Source organism: Stigmatopora argus, chromosome 1 (assembly GCF_051989625.1).
Source record: "Stigmatopora argus isolate UIUO_Sarg chromosome 1, RoL_Sarg_1.0, whole genome shotgun sequence".
In the NCBI taxonomy this organism is placed as follows: domain Eukaryota; kingdom Metazoa; phylum Chordata; class Actinopteri; order Syngnathiformes; family Syngnathidae; genus Stigmatopora; species Stigmatopora argus.
Window position 1 is genome coordinate 17541036 of NC_135387.1, and position 23488 is coordinate 17564523.

At 39.6% G+C, this 23488-nt stretch overlaps 1 protein-coding gene across 3 annotated transcripts in view; it reads left to right on the forward strand.

The window, feature by feature from the left end:
• Positions 1-22476, forward strand: part of mib2 (MIB E3 ubiquitin protein ligase 2) — a 34028-nt gene extending 11552 nt beyond the window's left edge. For 2 of the 3 annotated variants that reach the window (XM_077604801.1, XM_077604793.1), the window contains exons 3-19: positions 1020-1191; positions 6497-6603; positions 7500-7694; positions 7882-8024; positions 8364-8471; positions 8580-8684; positions 8844-9006; positions 9468-9601; positions 11055-11203; positions 11914-12070; positions 12420-12574; positions 15397-15523; positions 15604-15870; positions 19363-19541; positions 19667-19860; positions 20211-20276; positions 20373-22476. In XM_077604801.1, the coding sequence (XP_077460927.1) occupies positions 1020-1191; positions 6497-6603; positions 7500-7694; positions 7882-8024; positions 8364-8471; positions 8580-8684; positions 8844-9006; positions 9468-9601; positions 11055-11203; positions 11914-12070; positions 12420-12574; positions 15397-15523; positions 15604-15870; positions 19363-19541; positions 19667-19860; positions 20211-20276; positions 20373-20614 (2663 nt within the window). In that variant the 3' untranslated portion in view covers positions 20615-22476. Of the gene's footprint in view, positions 1-1019; positions 1192-5490; positions 5996-6496; positions 6604-7499; positions 7695-7881; positions 8025-8363; positions 8472-8579; positions 8685-8843; positions 9007-9467; positions 9602-11054; positions 11204-11913; positions 12071-12419; positions 12575-15396; positions 15524-15603; positions 15871-19362; positions 19542-19666; positions 19861-20210; positions 20277-20372 lie in introns of those variants that run through there. The other variant, XM_077604809.1, reaches the window with a different exon arrangement.
• The last annotated feature ends 1012 nt before the right edge of the window (positions 22477-23488 follow it).

Sequence of the window (23488 nt, forward strand, 5' to 3'; positions counted from 1 at the left end):
CATACGAGCTCAGTCCCGGAACGGATTAAGCTCGTATCTCGAGGTACCACTGTATTAGAAACTGGCCGAAAGAAGCGATCTAACGACGATTGCACAGTTTTCTTCTTTTTTTCATCATAAATGATGCGGTAGCACTGTATTGCATCATTCAATTGATTTGCAAACTTTGTGCAACGTTCAATATTTGGGTCCTGCTGCTTGATCTTTTTGTTTATAAATGGTACTGACGGTCGAACGATTCAAGTTGTATGCCCGTGAAACGCTCACCACTCTCACGCGCATCAAGCTTTGTTATTATTGCCACTAGTTTCAAATGAAATGGCTTGCCTCTTCCTTGCAACTCCCTCAATAGAAGCCTTTCGCTTTTTACCAACCATATTCAATAATGGATGCACGAGATATTTAATGATACAAATGAAAAAGGTTCTTTGCGCACTGGAGATACGTTCACGCACTGCGTTGCATTGCAACGAAGAAGGTAGATGCTGGGTGAGCTGAGCCCTCACAGCGCCAGGCGTATTAGCGGCGGAAAGAAGCAGTACTCGCAAAAAAATACAAAATCGAACTTACGAACATTTTGCGACATAAACGCAATTTGCAGACATGTTCGTATGTACCGTTGTTCGTAAGTCGTATGTTCATAAGTAGGGGAGCGTCTGTAACACCCCTTTGTTAAACGCCTCTTTGTCTCATTTGAGATGTTTTAAATTTGTATTTATTTTTTTGCTCTGCTCATAGATTACATTAATTCAGACTGTTTAGACAAGTTGTAGCTGCCTTAGTTTAAGTAACCTACAGATAAGAGAATGAATAATGTAACTAGTTTGGAAAAATGGTAAAAGTGGGACCTTAACTTCAGCTAATTGCATTAATGTATACATACGTTGTTTTCTTCAAATGACTTATTGAGAATGCAATTTTTCAAATACAAAAATTTGGAAATGGAGTCGTAGAGTTGACGTCTTCTTTTCCTTTCTGTGTTCCATTCTGTTACTAAATGTTGCTGCCTCCTTTTTCAGGGGTGCGTCACTCCAACATCATCTGCGACAGCTGCAAGAAGCATGGCATCATGGGAATGCGATGGAAGTGCAAGGTGTGCTTTGACTACGACCTGTGTACACAGTGCTACATGAACAACAAACATGACTTGAGCCACACGTTTGAGCGTTACGAGACAGCGCACTCTCAGCCGTGAGTATTACACACACACACACACACACACACAAACATACACACACCCTTTCGAGGACAATTCATCGCCCTCCATTTGCTTTGTAGCCATTGTTGTTCTGCCAGCATTTCCTGATTGAGTCGGTGGGGTTAAGTGTTGAACTTAATTATCTACTGCTTGCCTTTTACTGGATGAAAGAATGTACTCCATTATATCTGACAATAAGGCTATTCAACACTAAATGTTAGTCAGCAGAGCTGGAGTTTACAACCAACCTTGCGTCTATATGCTATAGGTCGGAATCAAACATTACTGTGGTTAATGAAAACTAGCGTTAAAAAACAAACAGGGTTAAAATCAACACTTAAAAATAAAAATATATATATTAAAAAAAATCTATTTTAATTTCATATTTTATTGTCAAATAGTTAAGTCATTTTCCTTATTCAAAATCTTTTTAAAGGAACTATTAAATGTATTTTTTTATTAATGCTTTTTTATTTTTTTAATTTCATTTTTATTTAATATGGCATTCATTTTTAATGTAGTTTTTCATTTCATATGTGATATAAAAAAAGCCCAATAATAAAAATAAATAAATATATATCCTTATAATTGAGTTCTGATCATCCTTCTTCATTAATGTGATTCATTGTTGTCACTGCACGGACAGCAATTCTACATTGAGCTCACAATAGGCTGTGTTCTCAATACAAAAGTTAATTTACATTGCACAGACAGTGTCCATTTTTAAACATATTTTCACTATATAAATAGTTCCTTAAACAGTATATCAAATATCATGTTCACCTTCTTTTCTCAGTCAGGACACCACTGTTATCACAGGACTCGATTAGCAAAATTGTGGATGTTTCTGCATGGCGGTTTAGCTCAGAAAAAAAACTACGCAAGGGTTGCGCCCGGTATGTAAACGCTTAGCGAGCGGATTTCAAGTGTCCTGTGTATCCAAAATTACTGGCCTAAGTTCTCTCTTCAGAATGTACTCTTCTGCATCAGTTCACTGAAATGCTCCAAACTGCTGCAGGCACTGTCTGAATGTCAGCTGGACGGCTTGTGCTCATTTTATAAGGTGATATGTGTGACCTAGTTCCTATAGAGCTAATACTTTATAGCCTGGTCCAGATCCGAGTTAACAGTTTTGTGTTTTCCATGTACTGAAGGTCAATATTTATGCCGTGTTAATACAAAAGTGACACAAATCATCACACTGCAGAAGTTCAACTTCATTTGTTCATTCTACTTCTTTGTATTTTTGCCCTGTGTTTTCCTGACATGCCAGAGTTCTCCCTTTAGAAGTCTCCCGTTTAGATTTCATGTCATGTGTAAGCACTTGGTGTTGCTGGATGTCTTGCTGTCATAGACTGGAGGTCTAACGAATTTGGCAATCACTGCACGTTGAGGGTTTCTAACCCAAACATGTTTGAACAAAACGGTGACGCATTTTAAGTCTCCCATAAAATACTACTCTGATGATGGTAATCCAGTTCTCTCCCACTACCTGTTATATAACAGTTTGATGCAACATGGCGTTTGAGGAACAGATATATTGATTTGTCTTTGAGGTTATGATGCGGCGCCCTTGTATTTCTGGAGCTTACTTTGCCCTGACAAAAAGCCAATAGTGGCCACTGCTTATACAATGGGAAGTAGTAGTAGTCTCCAGTTAACGCTATTGTGAATCTACGAGTCTCATATACAGAAATACATATAATTGTGCACATTCTAGGGTTTTTCTTCTATGTTAAACTCTCTTTAAACAATGTACAGTAATCCCTCGAATACCGTGGCTTCAATCACATTTTTTCCAGGGGAATTTTTTTTTGTTAATTACATTTTTTTGTAAGTTCATAAAAATGTGAAAATCCACGCTGAAACTCGCAGGCGAAAGCCACTCCCTGTCCTCTGCTTGCTACTAGAACTCAGCACTGAAGTTAATAAATAAATAAATACAATTTTAAGTTCATAAGTGCCACTGGAACAACGCAATTTCCCGAATACGGGATGAATAAAGTTATCCAATCCAATAAAAATGTGAAAATCCACTCTGAAACTCGCAAGCAGAAGCCACTCCCCTGTTCTCCGCTTGATACTAGGACTCAGCACTTTTTTTTTTAAAATAGGGGTGACCCTACTTCACGTTTTTTTGTTTATCGCGGCCATGTCTAGTCTACATTAACCGCGATAATCGAGGGATTACTGTAATAAAAAAAAGTGTTGGGACCTTACAATGTAATGGTTAATATTTCTAATGAGGTAGATTTTTTTTCATCTATTTACTCAGGAATTATTGCTGTTCACGAGATAATATGAGAAAGCTTAAATTAAATGTGTGTGAGGCCTTTTTTAAATTGACTTGTGCTTTACAGTGAACCATGTTATCTTTTTTTCTGCCTAAAGGCAACAACATAAACTCTGTACTGTACAAATTCATGGTCATGGTCAAATGTATGGTCATATCCCCGAAACATGAATATTCCTTTTGTAAAAAATAGACACATCGTTTTGATTAGACAAGGGAGAGATGAGTTATTTTGAATTATTACTTGGAACTTGTCCGAATATTGGAAAGCTAAAAGCCAAAGTATTGTTTACAGTAGTATGTGTTGTTGGTTTATGCACGCGGACAGTGCAGGGAGCATATGTGCTTTGCAGTTAGTTAATCGGCTCTTGCACGCAAACAAGCTGCACGTAGCATCTGGGTATTTATCAGGGCATGTCGCTGCTTAATCCTGCTCTTGCATATCAAGCTGCACACCTCTTCCGGCCCTCTTCCACGCGTCACCCACAGTCACGATCACCATACATCCAGAGGATTGCCTGTAAACGTTTTACAACCCAAAGGAAGAATGATTATATCACCCCTCCTTGACACTACAAATATTTTATTGTGGGGGAAAAAAAGGGCAAATCCTGCCTGCTCTTTGACATTTTTATTTCAAAGGCAAGAACAAACTTTTTTTGTCACATGGCAAATATTTTTCTGTTACACAAGGAGGAAGGAAAATTTGGTGGTTGCACCAAAACTAAATACCTTCTGTCTATGTAGATGCAAAAATACATTTGATTTGTATCGGAATCCAAATTGGCTGATCCCAAGCATTATATAATATATAACTCTGTAGGGTATTTTGCCCCATTTTGTCTGGCATATGTAAGTGTTTGTTTGGGTTTGTATTGAATGCTGATTGGCTTAAGTTGTTTGCACTACCAGGCAGTTTGAGTGCTTTAATTTTAAGCTGCTTTGAACCCTGCGAATTGTTTTTCTCTCTGACTAATACATATATGGATATTTGCTGACTAATGCAGAGATTTCTCGATTTCAACTACGGAATCACAAACATTTTCCATCAGTTTTGCAAGTTTTTTTTGGTCATTCAAAGTAAACCAGTGTGATCTATGAAAGTAGTGCTACTGTTAATTTGTTGTCTTGGTTTATGCTCCTCTCGGAGCTTTCCCAGGATGACCCTCGGCAGACTTGTTGACTTGGACGCCAATTGTAGCTCTGCTGCTGTGATCCCATCTGGTCAGAAAGGTGGCATTTGGTCTTTCTGGATTAGAAATCGTGATCCCTTAATAGAGCTTTTGTCTTTCTAAGAATGGCTGCTTGGAAAAGGGCAAACACTGAGTGGCATGAAAAGAAAACATTTCATATCATGGGAAGTGCACGTGGTATCATTCGTGAAGGCATACTAGATGGCTGTGGTGTTATGAATGATCTCTGTTGTTTAATTATTTCAAAAAATATATAAATATATTAAAATCTATAATGAATTATTTGAAAAGCAACATGATGATGGAATGCAATTGTAAACAACAGATGTGGACTAATAGGATTTGTCATTATTTCACTAGTGGGTATGCAGCATGATTTTTCCGTTTGATGAATGTGCTATATACTTCATAACCGTAAAAAATGAAAACTAAGTACATAAAGGATGCCATATTGAAACCATCAGTTAAACCTGGTAATTATGGGAGACGGATGGTTTTCTGTAAATGTATTCACTGTTGAACAAAAATCATACTCGAGCCAGACTAATATTAGTGTGTGATGTTTCTTATATTATATATCTTCTATTTCTTGAAATCGCCTTGTTTCTTAGCCGCATTTGTTGGTGTTTGTGTCTGTCATATCATATATACTAATTATACTTGGACTACAGTTAACACAATCACCATGGACTCTGTATCTCTCCTCTTTTTAAAATGGAAGGAGCTATTAGAGAGTACGCAGCTGCAGTGCAGTCGAAAAACCAAAAAAAAAAGTTGTTTACGTGACCAGAGCCATGTCGGAAAAGCTCAGTTGGATTCAACAAGAGCACTTGATGCTGTCTGTGATGGCTGATGTGAACTTGGTTGCACTTAAGCATATAAGGTGGCGCCAACACTTTGCCTGAGCCTGTCTGTTTTGTTAAAGCTCCGCTTTCAAGGATTAACCTCGAAGCATCTGTCTTCAAATGCACACTATTCGCCACACAACTTTGCTCAGACAAAGATTTGCTGCCTTCCGCTACTGAGGATTTGATGAAATTGGACAAATCTTTCCAGTGAGAAAGAGTTATTTGGTCTAAGTTTTATTCCCAAAAGGGCTAAACTTTATGAATAACATTAGAGCTGCCAAGCCTCTATAGCGTTTTTTGGACACCGCCATTTGTTGGACTCTCCTTTAGCCCACTCTGGATTTCAAATTTAATGACACAGTCTTGAGACCTCATCCATCTTAAATGAATGTCAGTCTTTGATCTGAACTATGGGAATAGGCAGCTCTTTTGCACCCAGATCTGATCAAATCTTTACCATAAGGTATGTTCGCTTAATTACGAAGCAACGATGGTCTGTGCAAGTGTGTTTTTAGACTGTAGATGTGGTTGCCTGTAGCTGTCTGTTTTTGTTTAGTGAAGAATTTGCTTTTTTCGATTCTCCGCATCACAACAGCACGCATTATTTTGACACTACGAGAGTTGAAGAAAATATGTTATCCATTTATGGGTTTGAGATTGGTGTTACTTTCGATTTGGTATATTGATACATATAGTTAATATTTTGTCAGGTCTAATTCATGTGCATGGTATGAGAGGGAAATAACATTTTTGGATTATGATTATCGGGTATGATTATCGGGATTAAAAAGAAAAATACCGCCACTGATTTTCCTCTCTGCTTTACTGGATTTGTATAAGTGAGCGTTAAGTGGCCACTCGGAGATCTAGGGTCAAGCCATGCACTCACTATTACACAGTAGATTTACGAGTGTTTGCTTAACTGTTTCTTCATGTTTTTTTTATTTTTATTTTTTTATCACAGAGTAAGCTTGCCACCAAGGCAGAACCTTCCACGGATCATCCTCAAAGGAATCTTTCAGGGAGTTAAGGTGGTTCGGGGACCTGACTGGGACTGGGGCAATCAAGACGGTGAGTGGGCCGTGAAGTGGGTGCTGTTCTTACCCCTAAACTGCTATTGCTGATCCGACGCACCCAGGGTAGCTTGCATTTTCAAAGCGTTTCTTCATCCGCAACTCAACAAACTATGAAAGGCGATGTCAACATTTCTGCATGTGCTTACTTTGCCAGTAACCTGTGTTTGTTGCACAAATGTGCCTTTCTTCTTCACTCTACTTTACAGCCTAAAACACGTCTCTTCACGCAAGTGCTGACAGCATAGATATTTAAGAGATGTTAAAGTTTAGAGAAATGCTCTCTTTCAGATACAAGAAGTTGGTTTCTCAATCAAAACTGAATGGTCCCTTTGAGAATTTTTTTTAGAATTTTTACAATATAACATAGCTCTGCTCCCATTTCTGGGCTGGAGCGAATGAGTCAAAATGTCATTTTTGTGACTTCAAGTCACCCACTCATCTGGTTGAGATGCTACATGTGATACCTGCATGCAGGGCGCTCTGAGCATGCTCGATAACCTCCAATCCCACCAAGTAGTCTTTCAGCTCGCTGGTTGAGATGATGTGTTCGGGCAGAGTAGAAGCCTGATGAAAGTTCACGCAAATTACACGATCGATGAGTATTGTCTTTGTGCTTCAACCTGACAGCAGAAATTGCGCCTTGTCTTTTCCACGCAGCATTGAAAGGGATTTAACTATTCTTGTCACACGCATGAGTCTAGCATATGCTGTTATTGTAGAACTGCCCTTCCATTTTCACCTGCAAGATTGCTTCTATTTTAATCTGTTGCTGACATTTCTTCCCTTTCCAAACAACTCCTGTTTACAGCGTGGCAGTCAATCCTTTCCCTTGATCTCCTGTTTACCAACACTCTGATTATCTCGTACCTATTTGTGTTTGCCAATGTGTAGGCGGGGAGGGTAAGGTGGGTAAGGTAGTGGACATTCGTGGCTGGGATACAGAGTCTGGTCGCAGCGTGGCAAGTGTGACCTGGACTAACGGCACTACCAATGTCTACCGAATGGGGCATAAGGGCAAAGTGGACCTCAAATACGTGTCTGATGGCCAAGGAGGCTTCTACTACAAAGACCACTTACCAAAACTCGGTAAGGCCGCTTTCTCTATTGACTTTACAAACTCCTCAAAAATCTAGTTTGTCTAATACAAGGCTACTAGTTAAGCAGATGAGGGGGGGGGGGGGGGGGGATTACGGTATTCTTGGTCATTATAAAATCAGGGATTTTTTTTTACAGTTTGTTTGCCTATTGTTAATTTTAATTTCTGTCTGTACAGGAGAGCATGCAGAACTGCAGCGGCAGGAGAGTGCCGATGGCCACTCTTTCCAGCAGGGGGATAAGGTCAAATGTCTCTTGGAGGTGGACATTTTGCGACAGATGCAGGAAGGCCACGGAGGATGGAATCCCAAAATGGCAGAGGTGATTAATAAATCCATAGAACATTGTTTATTCTCCAATGGAGAAGACTTTTGCGCTGTACCCAGACATTGCCATTAGCAACACAGATTACCAAAGAGAATGAAAAATACATTAACTGCTTTCTCTTTAAGAGTTTTTCATTAGGACGTAAGCACTTCAATTTTACCATACTTGCATCGGATTTTCTTTGACCTTTTAAGATTGTTTAGACAAATTCCTAATGTAGTGTAGTGATAGAAAACAGTACTAGTGCTTGCGGTCTTCGCTACTGACGGGAACATTGAGGTAAAAGGCATGCAAAGAGAGACCCACGGCCAAACGGCCTATTTGTGTTTGCAGTACATTTGCCGGATTGGGACAGTTCATAGAATCACTGACCGGGGAGACGTCAGAGTCCAGTATAGCAACAACATCCGCTGGACTTTTCACCCAGGAGCCCTCACCAAGGTACAGACTAGCATTTTCTTCCTTGCAAGAGATTGATAATTTTAAGCAAATCGCTCTAGCATATTTTTTGTTCATTTGTAATTTTGCCTGAAATTCATTTCCCCTTAGGTGAACACGTTTGGGGTCAGCGAACTCGTGCGAGTTTTAGAGGACATGGATAGCGTCAAGAGGCTGCAGGCCGGCCACGGCGAATGGACAGACAGCATGGCTCCCGTACGCTCCTGCTCAATGCTACACCATCTTTTATTAGCAATCTAGTCAAATGACTTGGAATGTCTTGATATTCTCTAAAAGACTGTGAGAAAGCAGGGGCAAAATATCCAATCAGTGAATATGGCCACTCATCGAGTTTACCTAAAATGTTTCCTCCAGGTGCTCGGACAAGTCGGTAAGGTGCTGAAAGTTTATGCAGATGGCGACCTCCGCGTGGCATTTGGAGGCCAAACGTGGACATTCAACCCAGCGTGTCTCTCGGCGCAGCCGGTGGAGGAGGACGCCAACCTCATGACGGCTGAGAATCCCAGCGAATCTGGAAGTAAGGCTTCCACCAGGACCAAGGGGGCTTATCTCGAACACTTTGGCCCGTCTTCTCCCCTTTTGTTTGTCCAATCATCCTCTCATGTTGCACTTATGTATCCGCAGGTTTTCCGTCTTTCGCCTTTTTAATCTGTGTGCTTGGGGTTTATTTGTTGAAAAAGTATTCCTCATTGCATGGTCATAATTCTGTATTTTTCTCATCGTCTCCAGAAGCTATTTGTTGTGCAAGAATTTGCAGTCTTGTATCTGTGTGTGACCTTTTTGCATGGCTTGGGCATTTTGACTCATTCCTGCAGTTTAGCATTCAACTCAATTTGACAATTCTAAAATATCCTTTTTTTCTTGGCGATACCGTTTCAGTCCTCTGAATGGCTTTTGGATGCCATTGCCCACCATATTGCCAATCGTGGACCAATCATGAATTTGTCTCCCTCTCTTCTTGTCCCTGTCATTATTCAGGTACAGTCATTTCGGTGCTGGAGAAACTGCTGTCTCAGTCTACGGAGCAGGACAATCCCAGTCGGCTCGTCATTGAGGCGGCACACGGCAGTGCCAATAAAGTCAGAGAGTTGTTACAACGGTATCCTGACAAGGTGAGTGAAGAATTTGTTCTTACTGATTGATGTATGGCGAAGTGTACTCTACACTGCATAGCTGAATAGTTTGTACTGACTGAATCTGACAAATGACACACAGTGGGTCCATCAGATACCGAATGCAAAGTTGTGTTATTTCCCAAAAAACACATTTCTCATTTGATAAGGTTGTCATGCACTTGACACACTTTCTTTGATTTCAAAATCAAGAAACGATCATGCTATCACACCTGGAGAAAAAGGTGACAATCTAACACTCAATTTTCAAGTGGAAAAGCCATTCCAGTAAAGGGAAAGAGAAGGTTTAGTATAAATCTGCCAAATTACTCTTCATTGTCCATAAACCCCATGAGTCTGTTCTTTCAGACTTCAAAGTACCACGGTAAGAATATAAATAATGGGATTCCCCATTCTCAAAATATGATTTGACGTAGCTGTAATAATTCAACTGACCGACCAACTATTTTAGACGGAAGTCTCTCATTTGGCTCTCTCTATATACGAAGGAGGGAGAATATTTCATGTCTTTGTGACATGTAATCGCAATGTATCAAAGTGGAACTGCCGTTGCCCAGTAACGACTTAACCTACATCAATCACGGTTATGACACCCATGGAAGGCAGTCCCTGACTTACATGTGACATCAATAATTCTCTGCTGTTAATAAGTCTATAGGTGAAGATGGCTGTGTTCTCATAAAAAAAAATCAACTGTAGTTGAAGTTATTCTGTTGATAATAAATATGACAACTAAAATAATATTAGAGTAATTGTTAACTGAATGTTAAGACCAACTGTATATATACATGTATATCTATGTCTATGTATGTATATTTATATATATATGTATGTACATGTATGTATATGTGGATAAATATATATGTATATATACATATATGTATATATATATATATATATATATATATATATATATATATATATATATATAATATATCAGCAACACGCTTGTTTATTTATATATTTATTTATTAAAGAAATTTCCCAAATACGGGGTGAATAAAGCTATCTAATCTAATAAAACAAATGAATAATAAACTGCCATTGTGGCGATCTGAGTTGAAGACGCTTTTTTCTAGGAGGACTGGCAGTAATAATTTACTCCGTCATTATAGAAACCATCTAAGTACCTGCAGCAAAAAAATATATAAAATAACACTGTACGTGTCATTGATAGAATCATAAAAAAACATCTTTTGTCTTGTAAAGATCTTGGCGCCTATGATGATCATATTTAAATATCTACCAGTATATCCGCTTGTGACAACTACGTTGTGACCCACTACACCATTTAGGATTAGGCTCCACACCACGTGTATGAGCAACGTGGTTTCCATTCATACTGGGATTATTCCCGGCCAGAGTAAATTCCTCTCCGTCTGCGTTCAGTCCACCACAAATGAGTCTTCAACTGCGCTTATGTCCCTGGCAGGTGGACATTAAAAACCAGGGAAAGACGGCACTTCAGGTGGCGGCACACCAGGGGCACATGGAGGTGGTGAAGGCCTTGCTCCAGGCCAACAGCGGCATTGAAGTCAAGGATGAAGATGGAGATACGGCATTACACTACACCGCCTTTGGGTGAGGACACAACTGCTTTTTGTTGCTTCACTAACAATAGTGCAATCAGACTGCCAAATTGCAGTTCATTCTAATGTGCTGATCAACTCGGATCAGACAATATTGATGTAAATGGTGCTTGAGGATGAACACAATAGTAAAAAAAAACGGGTCTGTGTAGTTGGTGACTCGTGCACATAAAATGAAAGATATTTGGTAACATCTTAATACTTTTTCCCCAAGTTATTAAAATATAGCCCCTTGGCTGAGATAGTAATTTTTTCCTTCTTTTTTTTAACTAATAAAAAGTGTGTTGAAGGGAAGGAAAACACCTTGAATCTTTATATTATAATTTTTATTATTAATAATCATCAATTCCTTCTGAATAGAATGATAAATTAATGAAATGTTAAACTCAATTAATAACAATAAAAAAAGTAACGGACTGGTTATGGCGCCTCATAACAAACACTTACAGTTGATTTGTTTAAATTTCATTGTATTTAACTCTTAGATGACAACATACGTCGAAGTCACTGAAACTGGGAGGCCTGCTTACGCAAGCTGATTTTTCAGTGGTGACAGACCTCCCAGTCAAAATGGATTAGACATCTAGCGCAGTCGATGGCAATCATTGAGTTAAATGAGTGCCTGAGAAACATATGAACTTTTGGCGTCCATCAGTAGTATTATTTCAATTGATTGTTTGTGTGTATCCTTGATTTTCTCAGTAACCAGGCAGAGATTGCACGGCTGCTGTTGAGCAAGGGAGCAAATGTTAACCTCCTGAACAACTCCTTGTGCACAGCACTCCATATCGCCGTCAACAAGGGCTTCACAGATGTCGTGCGTCTGCTCACCGAGCATTCGGCCGATGTCAACCTCCAGGTGAGAGGGCTTTCTATCATGCCCTGATCATTCAGTCATTCCTAACTGAAATGTTGTCTTTGATACATCAAAGACTTCACCGAGTCAATGCCATAGCCTACTGTGGCTCAGTCGAAAATGTCATAGGGATCTTAATACAGCACTTGCACCATTACACTACCATTTATGTCATTTGACTGTGACCATTCACTTCGACATAATTAAAGTAATGGAGTGTAGTTGCCTCTAACTCACTATCAGCATTATATTTCTGCTTGACTAGTGTGGTCATTCAAGTGAAAAGTAGCATTGCGATGTGATCTTTGTTATGTTTTCTGAACCCCCCCAACGCACACACCATTTTTCTCAGGATTCCTATGGGGACACACCTCTCCACGATGCCATTGCTAAAGATTTCCGTGATATCATCGAGATCCTGGTTATGGTGCCCAACATTGACTTCATTCAGCAGAATCACAGAGGGTTCAACCTCTTGCACCATGCTGCTCTCAAAGGAAACAAACTGTGAGTAAAGTTCATCATAACATAGTGAATTGTCTTTTTTGTGATTTTGCCGGAACTTAGTTTTTCCGTACAAATTGGTACCGTATTTACTCGCATATAAGCCCCATTTGTCGGACTAAAAAATGACTGAATCGAGGGTTCGGCTTATATGCGCATAAAATGACTAAGTGCACAAAACTGCAAGGTGACAATGCCATAACACAATGACGCAAGACAATGCGGCCAATACGGTCATTTATTTCAAAATAGAGAAAGGATAAACAGATAAATGCTCCCAAAAATTATTTTGACGTCTATGAATGAAATTAAAGAAAAAAACGTGAAAACATTGTGCCTGTCACTGCTTGCCCAAGGCGTCGCCATCTTACCTAGTTAAATATGCTCTGACTGGCTAGACGCGAGTCGCCTTGATTTTGAAATAAAATTCCACTTAGATTTTTTTTTTCTTCCTTTTATCTCTGGTTCGAAAGCGACAACTATTGGAGTAATATGAACCGGTGAAAGAATTGAGATATTTTGACATTAGAACCAATATGGCTGCCACAACAGCTTAAACTTCTGTTAAGAAAATTGTAATTTCTGTCATTAGAAAGGTCTCATCAAGATACTTATTTATTTTTCCAAATTGGATAATTTGATATTTTGCATTTACAAAGAAAGGCATATTAAGTTCCTTATGCTATTGACCCTAATAATGTGCTTTTGATTCATACAGTATCTCAGAAATACCACCTATGATGATTTTTCTTAAGATTTTCCCTTCAAAGTAACACATTTGTACTCCCTAAAACCATGAATATGGAGGTGAAAATTGGGAATCAGGGGCGGATTATACCCGAAATTTTCTAAAATTCAACGATTTTAAGGCAATTTTATGGGTGCGGCATATACGCGAGGCGGCTAATATGTGAGTAAATTCAGTATGTATTATTCATGTGTAGTGTGTTTGGACAGTTCAGCTGCCGATTCCACAATGTAAACTTTTGTTAAAAGGTCAAATTAGAGTTGTTCCTGTATTCAATATGCCCAGTATTTTTTATTCGTAGAACACAGCAATGCATGTATTGTTGTATTCAAGGAAAAAGAAGACTTTTTAAAAGCCTCAAGTGTGGCTTACTCTACAAGGCTTAAAAATACACATCTGTCGTATTATTTAAGACCTCACAGTTAGCTAAGTCAAAATCATTTTTCCACCTTGAGGCGAATGTTTTATTATAGTACTTTGAGTCTCCAGACCTAAATGATTTTACTTGGCTATTTTTCACCATCCTCCAATACACAGTGATGAGGTTGATGCTCTCGCGCTGCAGGTCTTCTATGACCTCATTTGAACTTCCCTCCAAATTATAGCAAAACCACACAGTGGAAAATTGTCCCCAAAGAGCTGTCATGAAGACAAAAACAAGACTGAAAAATACCATCATCCCCATATATATACTATATTTCCTTTCTTAAGTGATGCCACTTTATTTGAGGTTTCCGCCTGGTACTTTAAATGAGTGTCTTTTATTTTATTTGACAGCCAATCCCTGGGAAAACTATACCGTATTGTTAGGCTAATGTTATTAACATTAGCTAGGATATTTTTGGCATTTGCCTGATGATGAGTTAAGGAGCCACCAGTACTTATGCTCTTGCAGATTTTGAGCTATTTTTTTTAGAAAGGACTGCCGGCTACCTGGGGGTCAACTCTGTCCTGGGTGAACAGTGGCATACATGGACCAATTTGACAAATGTCGCCTTACACACGGATCTACAGGACAGGGACAATGTTGTGCTGGAGGCACAAGTGACTTCCAGCACACGTTCCTTGTCGTCTTTCCCCCAATACAATTCATAAAGTTAAGCCGTGTGCATCTTAGTTTTCTGTGAGATTTTTTTTTTTACGTCTAATTACACCGAGAGTTATTCTGCAAAACCTGTTGCCTTCCTACAACAAAGAAAGCGGCTAATGTATCAAGACATATCCTTGTGGAAAGATTTACATTTGTAATGGCAACATTATCTCAGCCGGGCTTTTTAAAGAGGAAGCATGGCTCCCAAGGATCTCGTTAAGCTTTTATGGTCCTCAGAATGGACGAAAAGTATTTACTTTTACAGTTTAGGACTAGTAGGACTCCACAAAAGTGCCTTTTTTTAACCAAGCAAAAAGCAATTAGCTCAGTTAAATGCTTTAACATTTACCAAAATAACATGATGGGTGGTAGCACATACATTGTTTTTATTCTTTTTTTGACTCTTGATTTTACCATTATGAATTTAATTTATAACCTTTTTTTTTTTTTTTCATTTGAGTGCTTTAAAAAAAAAAAAAAATGTGTTCAGGCAGACTACTGCACTACAACAACCAATGGTTTCCCAAGTTTAGTGCTCATAAAAATGTCTAATTTTGCAGTATTACTCATGCTAATAATGTATCAATCAATCTATTGTATGTTCTAATTAATAGTTAGCAGTTGTTAAGAATCAACCAATTCTCATGTGGCGTTCCTCCAGGGTCAACCTTTGGCCTCTATCATTTTTGCATGCTCCTATTTAAAGGCATAATCAGCAAATTTGGCACTGTTATTTGTGCACGTCATGGTGAAGCTTTAAATCTCATTATACGTTTGTAATGACAATAAAAGCATTCAATTCAATTCTATTCTGTCTGAATTAACCGATCTTACTGAATTACTGTTATAGGGCAAACAGATGGACTGTCTTTTATTAATTGAAATTGATTTGGCATAACAAGGTTTCAGTGTGGCATATCCAATTGCCAGACGGCTACGGTCAGTAAAGGATTGATCTGACCTGAGGCTTTTTGCATCTGGTGACAGGGCCACTGAGAAAATTCTAGGCCGAGCACGACAGCTGGTGGACGTTAAAAAGGAAGACGGTTTCTCCGCCTTGCATCTGGCCTCTCTCAATAATCACCGTGATGTCACGGAGATCCTCATAAAGGAGGTGAAACATGCTTTTACAAGATTGAAGTTTGAATTGTTTGAGTTTGTTGTACTCTAGTCAAAGCTTTTGATCCCCCACAGGGACGCTGCGACATCAACATCCGCAACAACCGCAACCAGACGCCACTGCAGCTGGCGGTGACGCAGGGCCACACTGATCTAATCCAGCTTCTGGTGGTGGAAGGCGCCGATGTGAACATGGAGGATGAGGACGGTGACACCGCCATGCACGTGGCCCTGCTGCGACCACAGCTTGCCAACCTGATGCTGAGCCCCCCTGTGGGGAGTAGCAGCAGCAACACAGAGGACACTGGCGAAGGATGTGCCTCCACGTCGCTCTACTGCAGGGTAAGTGTCAGGGTTATCACCTAAACACTGAATTAAAAATAGCTGACTTCAGCAACAAATGGGAATAATAATTAGAACCAGCGATACAAATATAAATACAGTGGTACCTCGAGATACGAGCTTAATGCGTTCCGGGACTGAGCTCGTATGTCGATTTTCTCTTAACTGAAACGAACTTTTCCCATAGAAATGAACTAAAAACAAAATAATTTGTTCCAACCCTCGGACATAACATAAACAAATTTAGATGAACTTGGATTACGATGCAGACACACCCAAAAATAAGTTTAATCTAACCTTACACTAAACTTAATTCTATTTTTTTTTATTTTGATACCTTTCTTCTCCTGGGTTGGCTCTATTTGCCCCACCTCCACCCTGCATTTCAGATGCAACCTATCGAGGGTTGTTTGCTTTTGTCTTCCCTTCAAAATATTCCCAAAATGCCCCAGGCAATGATGTCCTCACAATAGGATAACACACGACCACTTGCCAACGAGAAGTAGTATATGCTCCTCTCGTATTTGCGATCGCTACACCATTCGCACTGACTAACGGGAAAAAAACAATGATAAAATGCAACGCTCCGCTCAGTGCTCGTAGAGGCATTACACGAGGGAGTTGCGACCAGAAAGACAGTGCCCTTGATGTTGTTATGAGCAGCCTCTTGCGTCCGCTGTATGCTCGTATATCAAAATGTCTCTCATATCTCAAGATAAATATTTGCTCAAAATTTTACTTGTATCTCAAATTGCTCGTATGTCGGGGCACTCGTAAGTCGAGGTACCACTGTACAGTGAAATCTCGTTACTATGCCACTCTCGCTATTATGCCACTTTTGCTCGGTCCCGACAAAATTCAATACAAAATACATTTATAATGCCACCCCCTAATCTCGCCACTACGCCACTATTGTGTGTGTGTGTTGTATATTCGAATTCATTTATTTTGGAAATTTAGCCCACAATATCAGCTCAGAAACGCAAGAGAACCGACTTTACGCTGCAGGAGAAGGAGATAATCGATGGTGCGAAGAAAGAGTCGAATCAGTCCAAGCTAGCCAGGGAGAAAAGCAAGAAATGAGGCGTCAAATTTAAGAGAATCACCTTGAAGGGCATTCTCAGCAAGAAGGATGCAATTATTGTCAGCTATTTATTCTAATCGGCCCAGTTAAAAGATTTTGTGTTAAAAACACATACCTGTCAACCTCTGCCGATAACTGCCCTTATAAATGATTATGATTCCCCTTACAACCCCCCAAAAAACCTTACAAACACCGTACGAGTCGTACGGTGTTTGTAAGGTTTTTTGGGGGTTTGTAAGGGGAATCATAATCATTTATAAGGGCAGTTATCGGCAGAGGTTGACAGGTATGGAAACATCATACCTAATCTGCATAGGAGTCCAAGGTCAGCACTACGTTCTTGTGTGGACTGACCTAGCACAACAGGCAGCGGTGATCTGGTGTCAAGCATAGGTCAAATGAAAAACTAGCTTTATAGATTAAATATTGCTCAGTTTCTGTCATACAGTACATTCCATTCCTCTTTTTCCTTTTTGTGATCCCATTGTGGGTGAGTGAAATCAATTCGATAGATAACCTGAGAAAATAAAGCCGTTTTTTTAACAATAAAAACGTTTTTGCCACTACTATGCCACTTTTGCTCGGTCCTGCCGGGTGGCATAGTAATGAGATTTGACTGTATGGAGCAGAAATGCTAGTGGACTCACCAAACAAAAAACAGCCATGGAATGTTGGGATGTTGCCTTGTTGTCTCAGTCTAGCAAACAAATTGAATAAAGGGTCAAAGGTGAGGCAGGTGCTTGTAGTTCAAAAGAAATGGATTGTGTTTATCATACAAACCGCTGATAAGAAATGTTTTGTTTTAACGAAGGAGCTGAAGCTTTTTTAAGGTACAATGTTCTGCGTGGACAAGAAGTGACTTTCTACAAGATCTCATTTCAGATTTAATTTTAATGCGTTTGCTCCGAAAACTGATTTGCAATAGGCCCAAAAATTGAATGTGATAGCGCCTATATTTAAAACCAAAATGGCGCTCTGAGTATAGCCTGTGGTTGAACACAGACAGAAAAACGTCACATTGTGTTTCCCTGGAAGATATCCTGTTACATAAAGCCCCATCAATCAATTTGTGACATCTTAAATATATATTGTGCTCTCTTCTGTCTTCTGAGGCACTTAGTTACTCAAATGTTCTGTACAACGTGACTACTTTAATTTCAGTATTCGCCATTACATTTTCAGCTTGGCTCCGATTGACATAGTGATAATTATTGTTTCAAATTATCGTGCTCATCTGTTACAAAATCGCTTAAACCAGCGCATAGCTTCAAAAGTTCCGAATATTTGAACGTGACCCTCAATGGTGTTTTTCTACACTCTCGGTGCCCAGCGATTGGCTGATGACCTGTCAAAGTTCGATCCAGCTTCAAGGCAGTTGGCATGGATCCAGTTACCTATGTCCTTAATAGAAAACAAAATGGATGGACGCTTCGACAGCAGGCTCGTAATTAAGAGAACCTCAGTTCTTGCTCTGTGAGGCACATTCTAAACTTTATATATTTCCGCATGAGTTAGTGTAAATGTCATTCTAACAATGAAGAATGCCCTTTCCAGTCCAAGGGATTGCAAACACTGCAGCACTGATCAACATCCATCCCCATGTATTTCCAAATACATGTACACAGCCTGTATCGGAATCAAAATACATAACTCCCCAAATACCCCCAAAAACATTGTTTCCAAAATATTTTCCTGTTGCTAAAACATTCTCTCTGTGCTTCACACAAATAATCTTACTATGTAAGCAAATTATTCTAAGCAAAAGCAAAGGAGGGCAATCCAGTGAATGAGAATAATCGTTCTACTGGAGCAGACGAGGGAATGACATTGTAGAAACTTGCAAAGATTTTATGAGTCCATCCAAGTCAAGTCCTTTCGAAGTAATGAATTGATTCCAAAACTTAAAAAAACAAACTTTGGGATCATCTCTAGAAGAAGTCCTCTTTTGGAATAGTGACGCGAGCGAGCACTGTGTTGTTCCAGAACAAGCTAGCATTGGTTTTATATTTGAAATTAAAGTAACTTAATATAAAATATGTTGGGATTGTAATTAGCGTGTTAGGTTGGGTTAGAAATACAAATCACAGAATGTGTTTGTAATTGAAATACTACATATTTTTAAATCCTACGTGTTACAAATACTGTCCATCACTGCAGAAATAGAATACTATGTAGTAATTCTATCGGGTTTTCCACTTTAGTCCATGCACTTACGTCATTGGTTATCATTGTCAGAGATAGACGGTCATATACCAACACAAATGGCTTAAATGGAACTGAAACATGTTTGTTCCCGGCCAGCACCTCCTGGATTTCTATTTTCATCCAGTATTTTATCACAAGGGCGTCTTGTCTGTTCTTTCCCATTCACACGTCCGCTTCCCCTTCTTTATCACGTGTGCTCCCAGCTCAATGCTTCGGGCCTTCTCGGGAATACTGAGCTCAGTGTTGGAGCAGCGATCGCTTGCTTCCTCGCGCAGGAGGGGGCGGACATCAGCTATGCCAACCACAAGGGGAAGAGCCCCCTGGATCTAGTGGCGGACAGCGCCATGCCGCAGCTCATCAAAAGCTTCTCGGAGAAGTACAGGTGAGTGTGTGGCAAAAAAATGGTGCGGTCGTCAAAATTGAATTGAATTGAATTGAATGCTTTTTATTGTCATTACACAAGTATAATGAGATTTAAAGTTGCCAAACCTCGCTGTCGTCTCCCAGATTGCAACGCCTGCAGGCCATAACGTGCGGCCAAGGTCCGAGCGCCGCCAACCTTCGACGCGTTCACACTACACCCAACACCATGACCAATCTGGTTGTTCCTACGCCGCCGGGGCCCAGTGAATGCCTCATCTGCTCTGAGCTGGCTCTTCTGGTTCTCTTCAGCCCCTGCCAGCACAGCGTGGCTTGCGAAGGTAACCCTTTGTGCTTGAAAATTCATACTCTTAGCCATTTTTAATTAGTTTTAACAAAAAATATACATCACTCTATGATAATTCACCCATTACAATATCATTTAATGGTTGGCCAAACTGTTCAGTTAGAGGGAAACCCTAAAAACTTTATCATTTAAACCCTTTGTAACAGTTAGCACAGCTTGAGCATTAAAAAAAAGTTTAAACAGGCGGTACGTGTGTTTTAAAATTCTCGTAACATGGTTTTTTAGAGTAAAAACTGCAAATGGTATTGATGCTTTGGAAACAATCCTACTGACTAATGCCTATTCTCAAACAGTGTTGAATAAATGTCTTACTTGCTTAAACAGAGTGTGCCCATCGAATGAAGAAATGCATTAAATGCCAAGTCACAATCACCAAGAAAATTCGGCAAGGTAAGAAAGAGTGTTCTTTAAAAGTGAAAGCTGTAGTAACCATGCTGATGAGTGGACCCGCATGAAGTTTGTGGTTTTGTCTCTGGCCCGTATCAGACCTGACGGAAGTAGACTGCAGCCCCGGCACGGAGAACTCGGAGCAACACAACTTGCTGGAGCAGCTGCAGTCTCGCTACCGGCAGATGGAGGAACGCATCACCTGCCCAATCTGCATCGACAACCACATCAAACTGGTCTTCCAGTGCGGACACGCTTCCTGCATCGACTGCAGCGCTGCCCTCAAGACTTGCCCCATCTGCAGGCAGACCATCCGCGAACGCATCCAGTTGTTTGTCTGAGCCCACCGGTTCTAAACCCCCCTTCCCCCCAGTCAGCATTTGTCCAAACCTTGCCGCTTCGACGTCTGTTACCCATCGTCCTCTCAGTCCGGCTCGCCCTCTGTTCCGATACCACGGCTACACTGAATGAGGCCCCTCCTCCCCCCTGTCTGTCCTGTGAATTCCATTAGTTCTCATTTGGATCTGGAAATAGTAATCAGTATTAGTCTCTTCAGTGGGCGCTCTATATAGTCTCCAACCACTCATTTGCCCGTATGCAAGCGGGCAGAAAATACACACTATACAATATATGCATGAGTATATGCATATTGTAACACTAATGAGTGATTTGTCATTGTTGTGCTTTTTATTTCTTTGTAAAGTACAGATTTTTATTTATGCGCCAAAGGCGGTATTACTTTGTAACGTACTCTTTTTTTTTTTTTTTCCCCCGTTTGCTCAGATGGGTGGGGAAAAAAGTTTTTGATTCTACTGAAACACACCCTTTCAAACCTACTACGGCTTCTTACTCAGGGTATCGGATCTTTCAGAAAGCACTTGTGATATCCATAAAAGGTTCTAAATCACCTCTTTATATTGTGTTTTTGTCGGGAGTTGCCTGGGAATGGCAAATGTCAGTCTTTGAACGTTTCTGACACGCATTGAATGGACGTTTTTCCTCTTCGAGAGAAAGAAAGAAAGAAAAGAAAAGCTCTTTGACCAACACCCGTCCACACTGTTTGTGTATTTAACGCCCAACAGGGAGCGTCCACTGTGTTTACTGTGTATATCACCACCAGTCAGGAGAGTATTTGTGTTTAGCTATTGAGCCACTCAATGTGCTGTAATATATATTTATATATATATTTAAGGAAGGGTCAAAAGATGACTGAGGTTGTTACATTGTCTATCTTCCTGCTGGAGTCATTTCACACCAAAAAAAAGCCCATTTTCTCCTTTGGCGCTCTGGATTGTACTCTCTCCATCTTTCTGTTGTCATGGTGTGTTTCTTGAAGGGCTTCTGTGTATTTGAAGAAAAAAAAATCTAAATTAAGCTTTATTTAATACTCATTTTCTGTAATTAACCTCCAGAGACAAGGATGGTTTTAATTTTGTATTCTCATTTTATAAGTTTTCTTTTCTTTGGCTTTTTCAAATCCCTGATTTTGGGAGAGCCAATTTGTACAATTTGAATGTCAAGGTAAGGGTGACGCTTACCTTTTTTACGTGTTGGGTCGAGAGAAGGCAAAAGAGACGACTCTGTTATGAGGTGGTTTTCCACAATGTCGGTGCCAAATCCTACGAGGCATTGCACATAAATTAAGGTTTGCAAAGTAAAAGTCCAAACTCTTCCGCTTATATTATTTTGACGTGCAAAATGGGGAGTCTAATGAGCACGCTCAGTTACAGAAGTAGACAAGCTGGTAAGAAGCTCAGAGTGGGGAAGGATTCCACACTGTCCTCCAGACAATAATCAGTCCCACATTGTTTGGAGCGTTGCACACAAACGTATTTATGTTTTAAAGAGTTCTTGCCAATTAAGCGGAAGGATTCTTCTTGAAATTGCCATTTCTTCTTCCAAGGCTTTCAGGCAAATGGAATTATGTCTTGATGGAAAAGAAATGATGAAAATGTTGGTGTCTGTATGTGTTTGTTTTTCCTTCAATCTCCCGCGATGGAGCTAGCTGTGATCGATTATAACCAGTAATCAGTTGATGTATAAAAGACAATAATATTAAAGCAGCAAATATTACTTTTTGGTGTTTGTACAGTTCAGCTCTCAGAGTTCTGATGTTGGCCTTACTGTCTCTTCCTCCTCTGTTTGTTTTCTTAGTTTCTGTATAAAAATATTTTGCAATAAATATGGAACACTTTTCTATGGACACGTTGTCTCCCAAATCTTTTATTTGGATAGTTCTTCACCGGCTGCAGATTAGGTTATTGCCAATAACTTGCATAGAAATCTTCAAGATACAACACAACACAACAAAATCACAAAGGCGTGCCTCCAAACCTGTTTTATATATCTGTGTCCCCTTAACCTTAGCTTGTAGGCGATTTTGGCAGCAGTACGCCTGTAATGAATAAAGTGGTAAACTAAATCATTCATAGATCTTAATTGCATCACGCCACTACAGGCCGTATTTGTCCGTGCAAATTCTTCACTTTGCTCGTTGGCGCCTGCCGTTTGGGCCTAATTGTCTCACGGCTTGGACGTATTTGACATATGACTCAGCATCTTATGCTGATGCTTGTTGAACCAATCACGAGGCTGCAACATGCGTGCTTTAACAGTAGCAAGGCGCAAATCAAACCTGGAGGTATTTGGTGGAAAACTGATTCAATCACTCGTCGGTTACACGTTTAACCTGTTTCAACTGGGAGGTTAGTTCATATTAATTTCTTGAGATGTTGAAAATAAGAAAAATAAAAAATCACAATGTGGAGTGTTTATGTAAAAACACTGCATGATTAATGTTTGGATTTTTTCAACTAAATTTACATTTCTACTAATGAAGATACATACACACTCACTATAAAAAAAATCTTGGATATCCTTGCCTATAATGCTTAGCAAATGTTTTAATTCATAACCTAAAAAATATTTATTTTATTTTGTTAGTTCTTTATTAAAATCTTAACTACTTTTAAAACAAATTTAAAAAATAATATTTTCCATAAAATCACGGATATCATACGCGTGATTATATTTTGATTTGCTAATATTCAATTCAAACTTTATTCCGGACACCAGTTCTACTCTACCACAATTGAAAACACCATCGTGGCACTGTAGGAATTCAGTCATTCTTAGGAAACAGCGCCACCCTGTGGTTTTGAAAATAAAATACGGTATTTATATTATACTACAACGAAGTTAATTTCTCCGTTTGC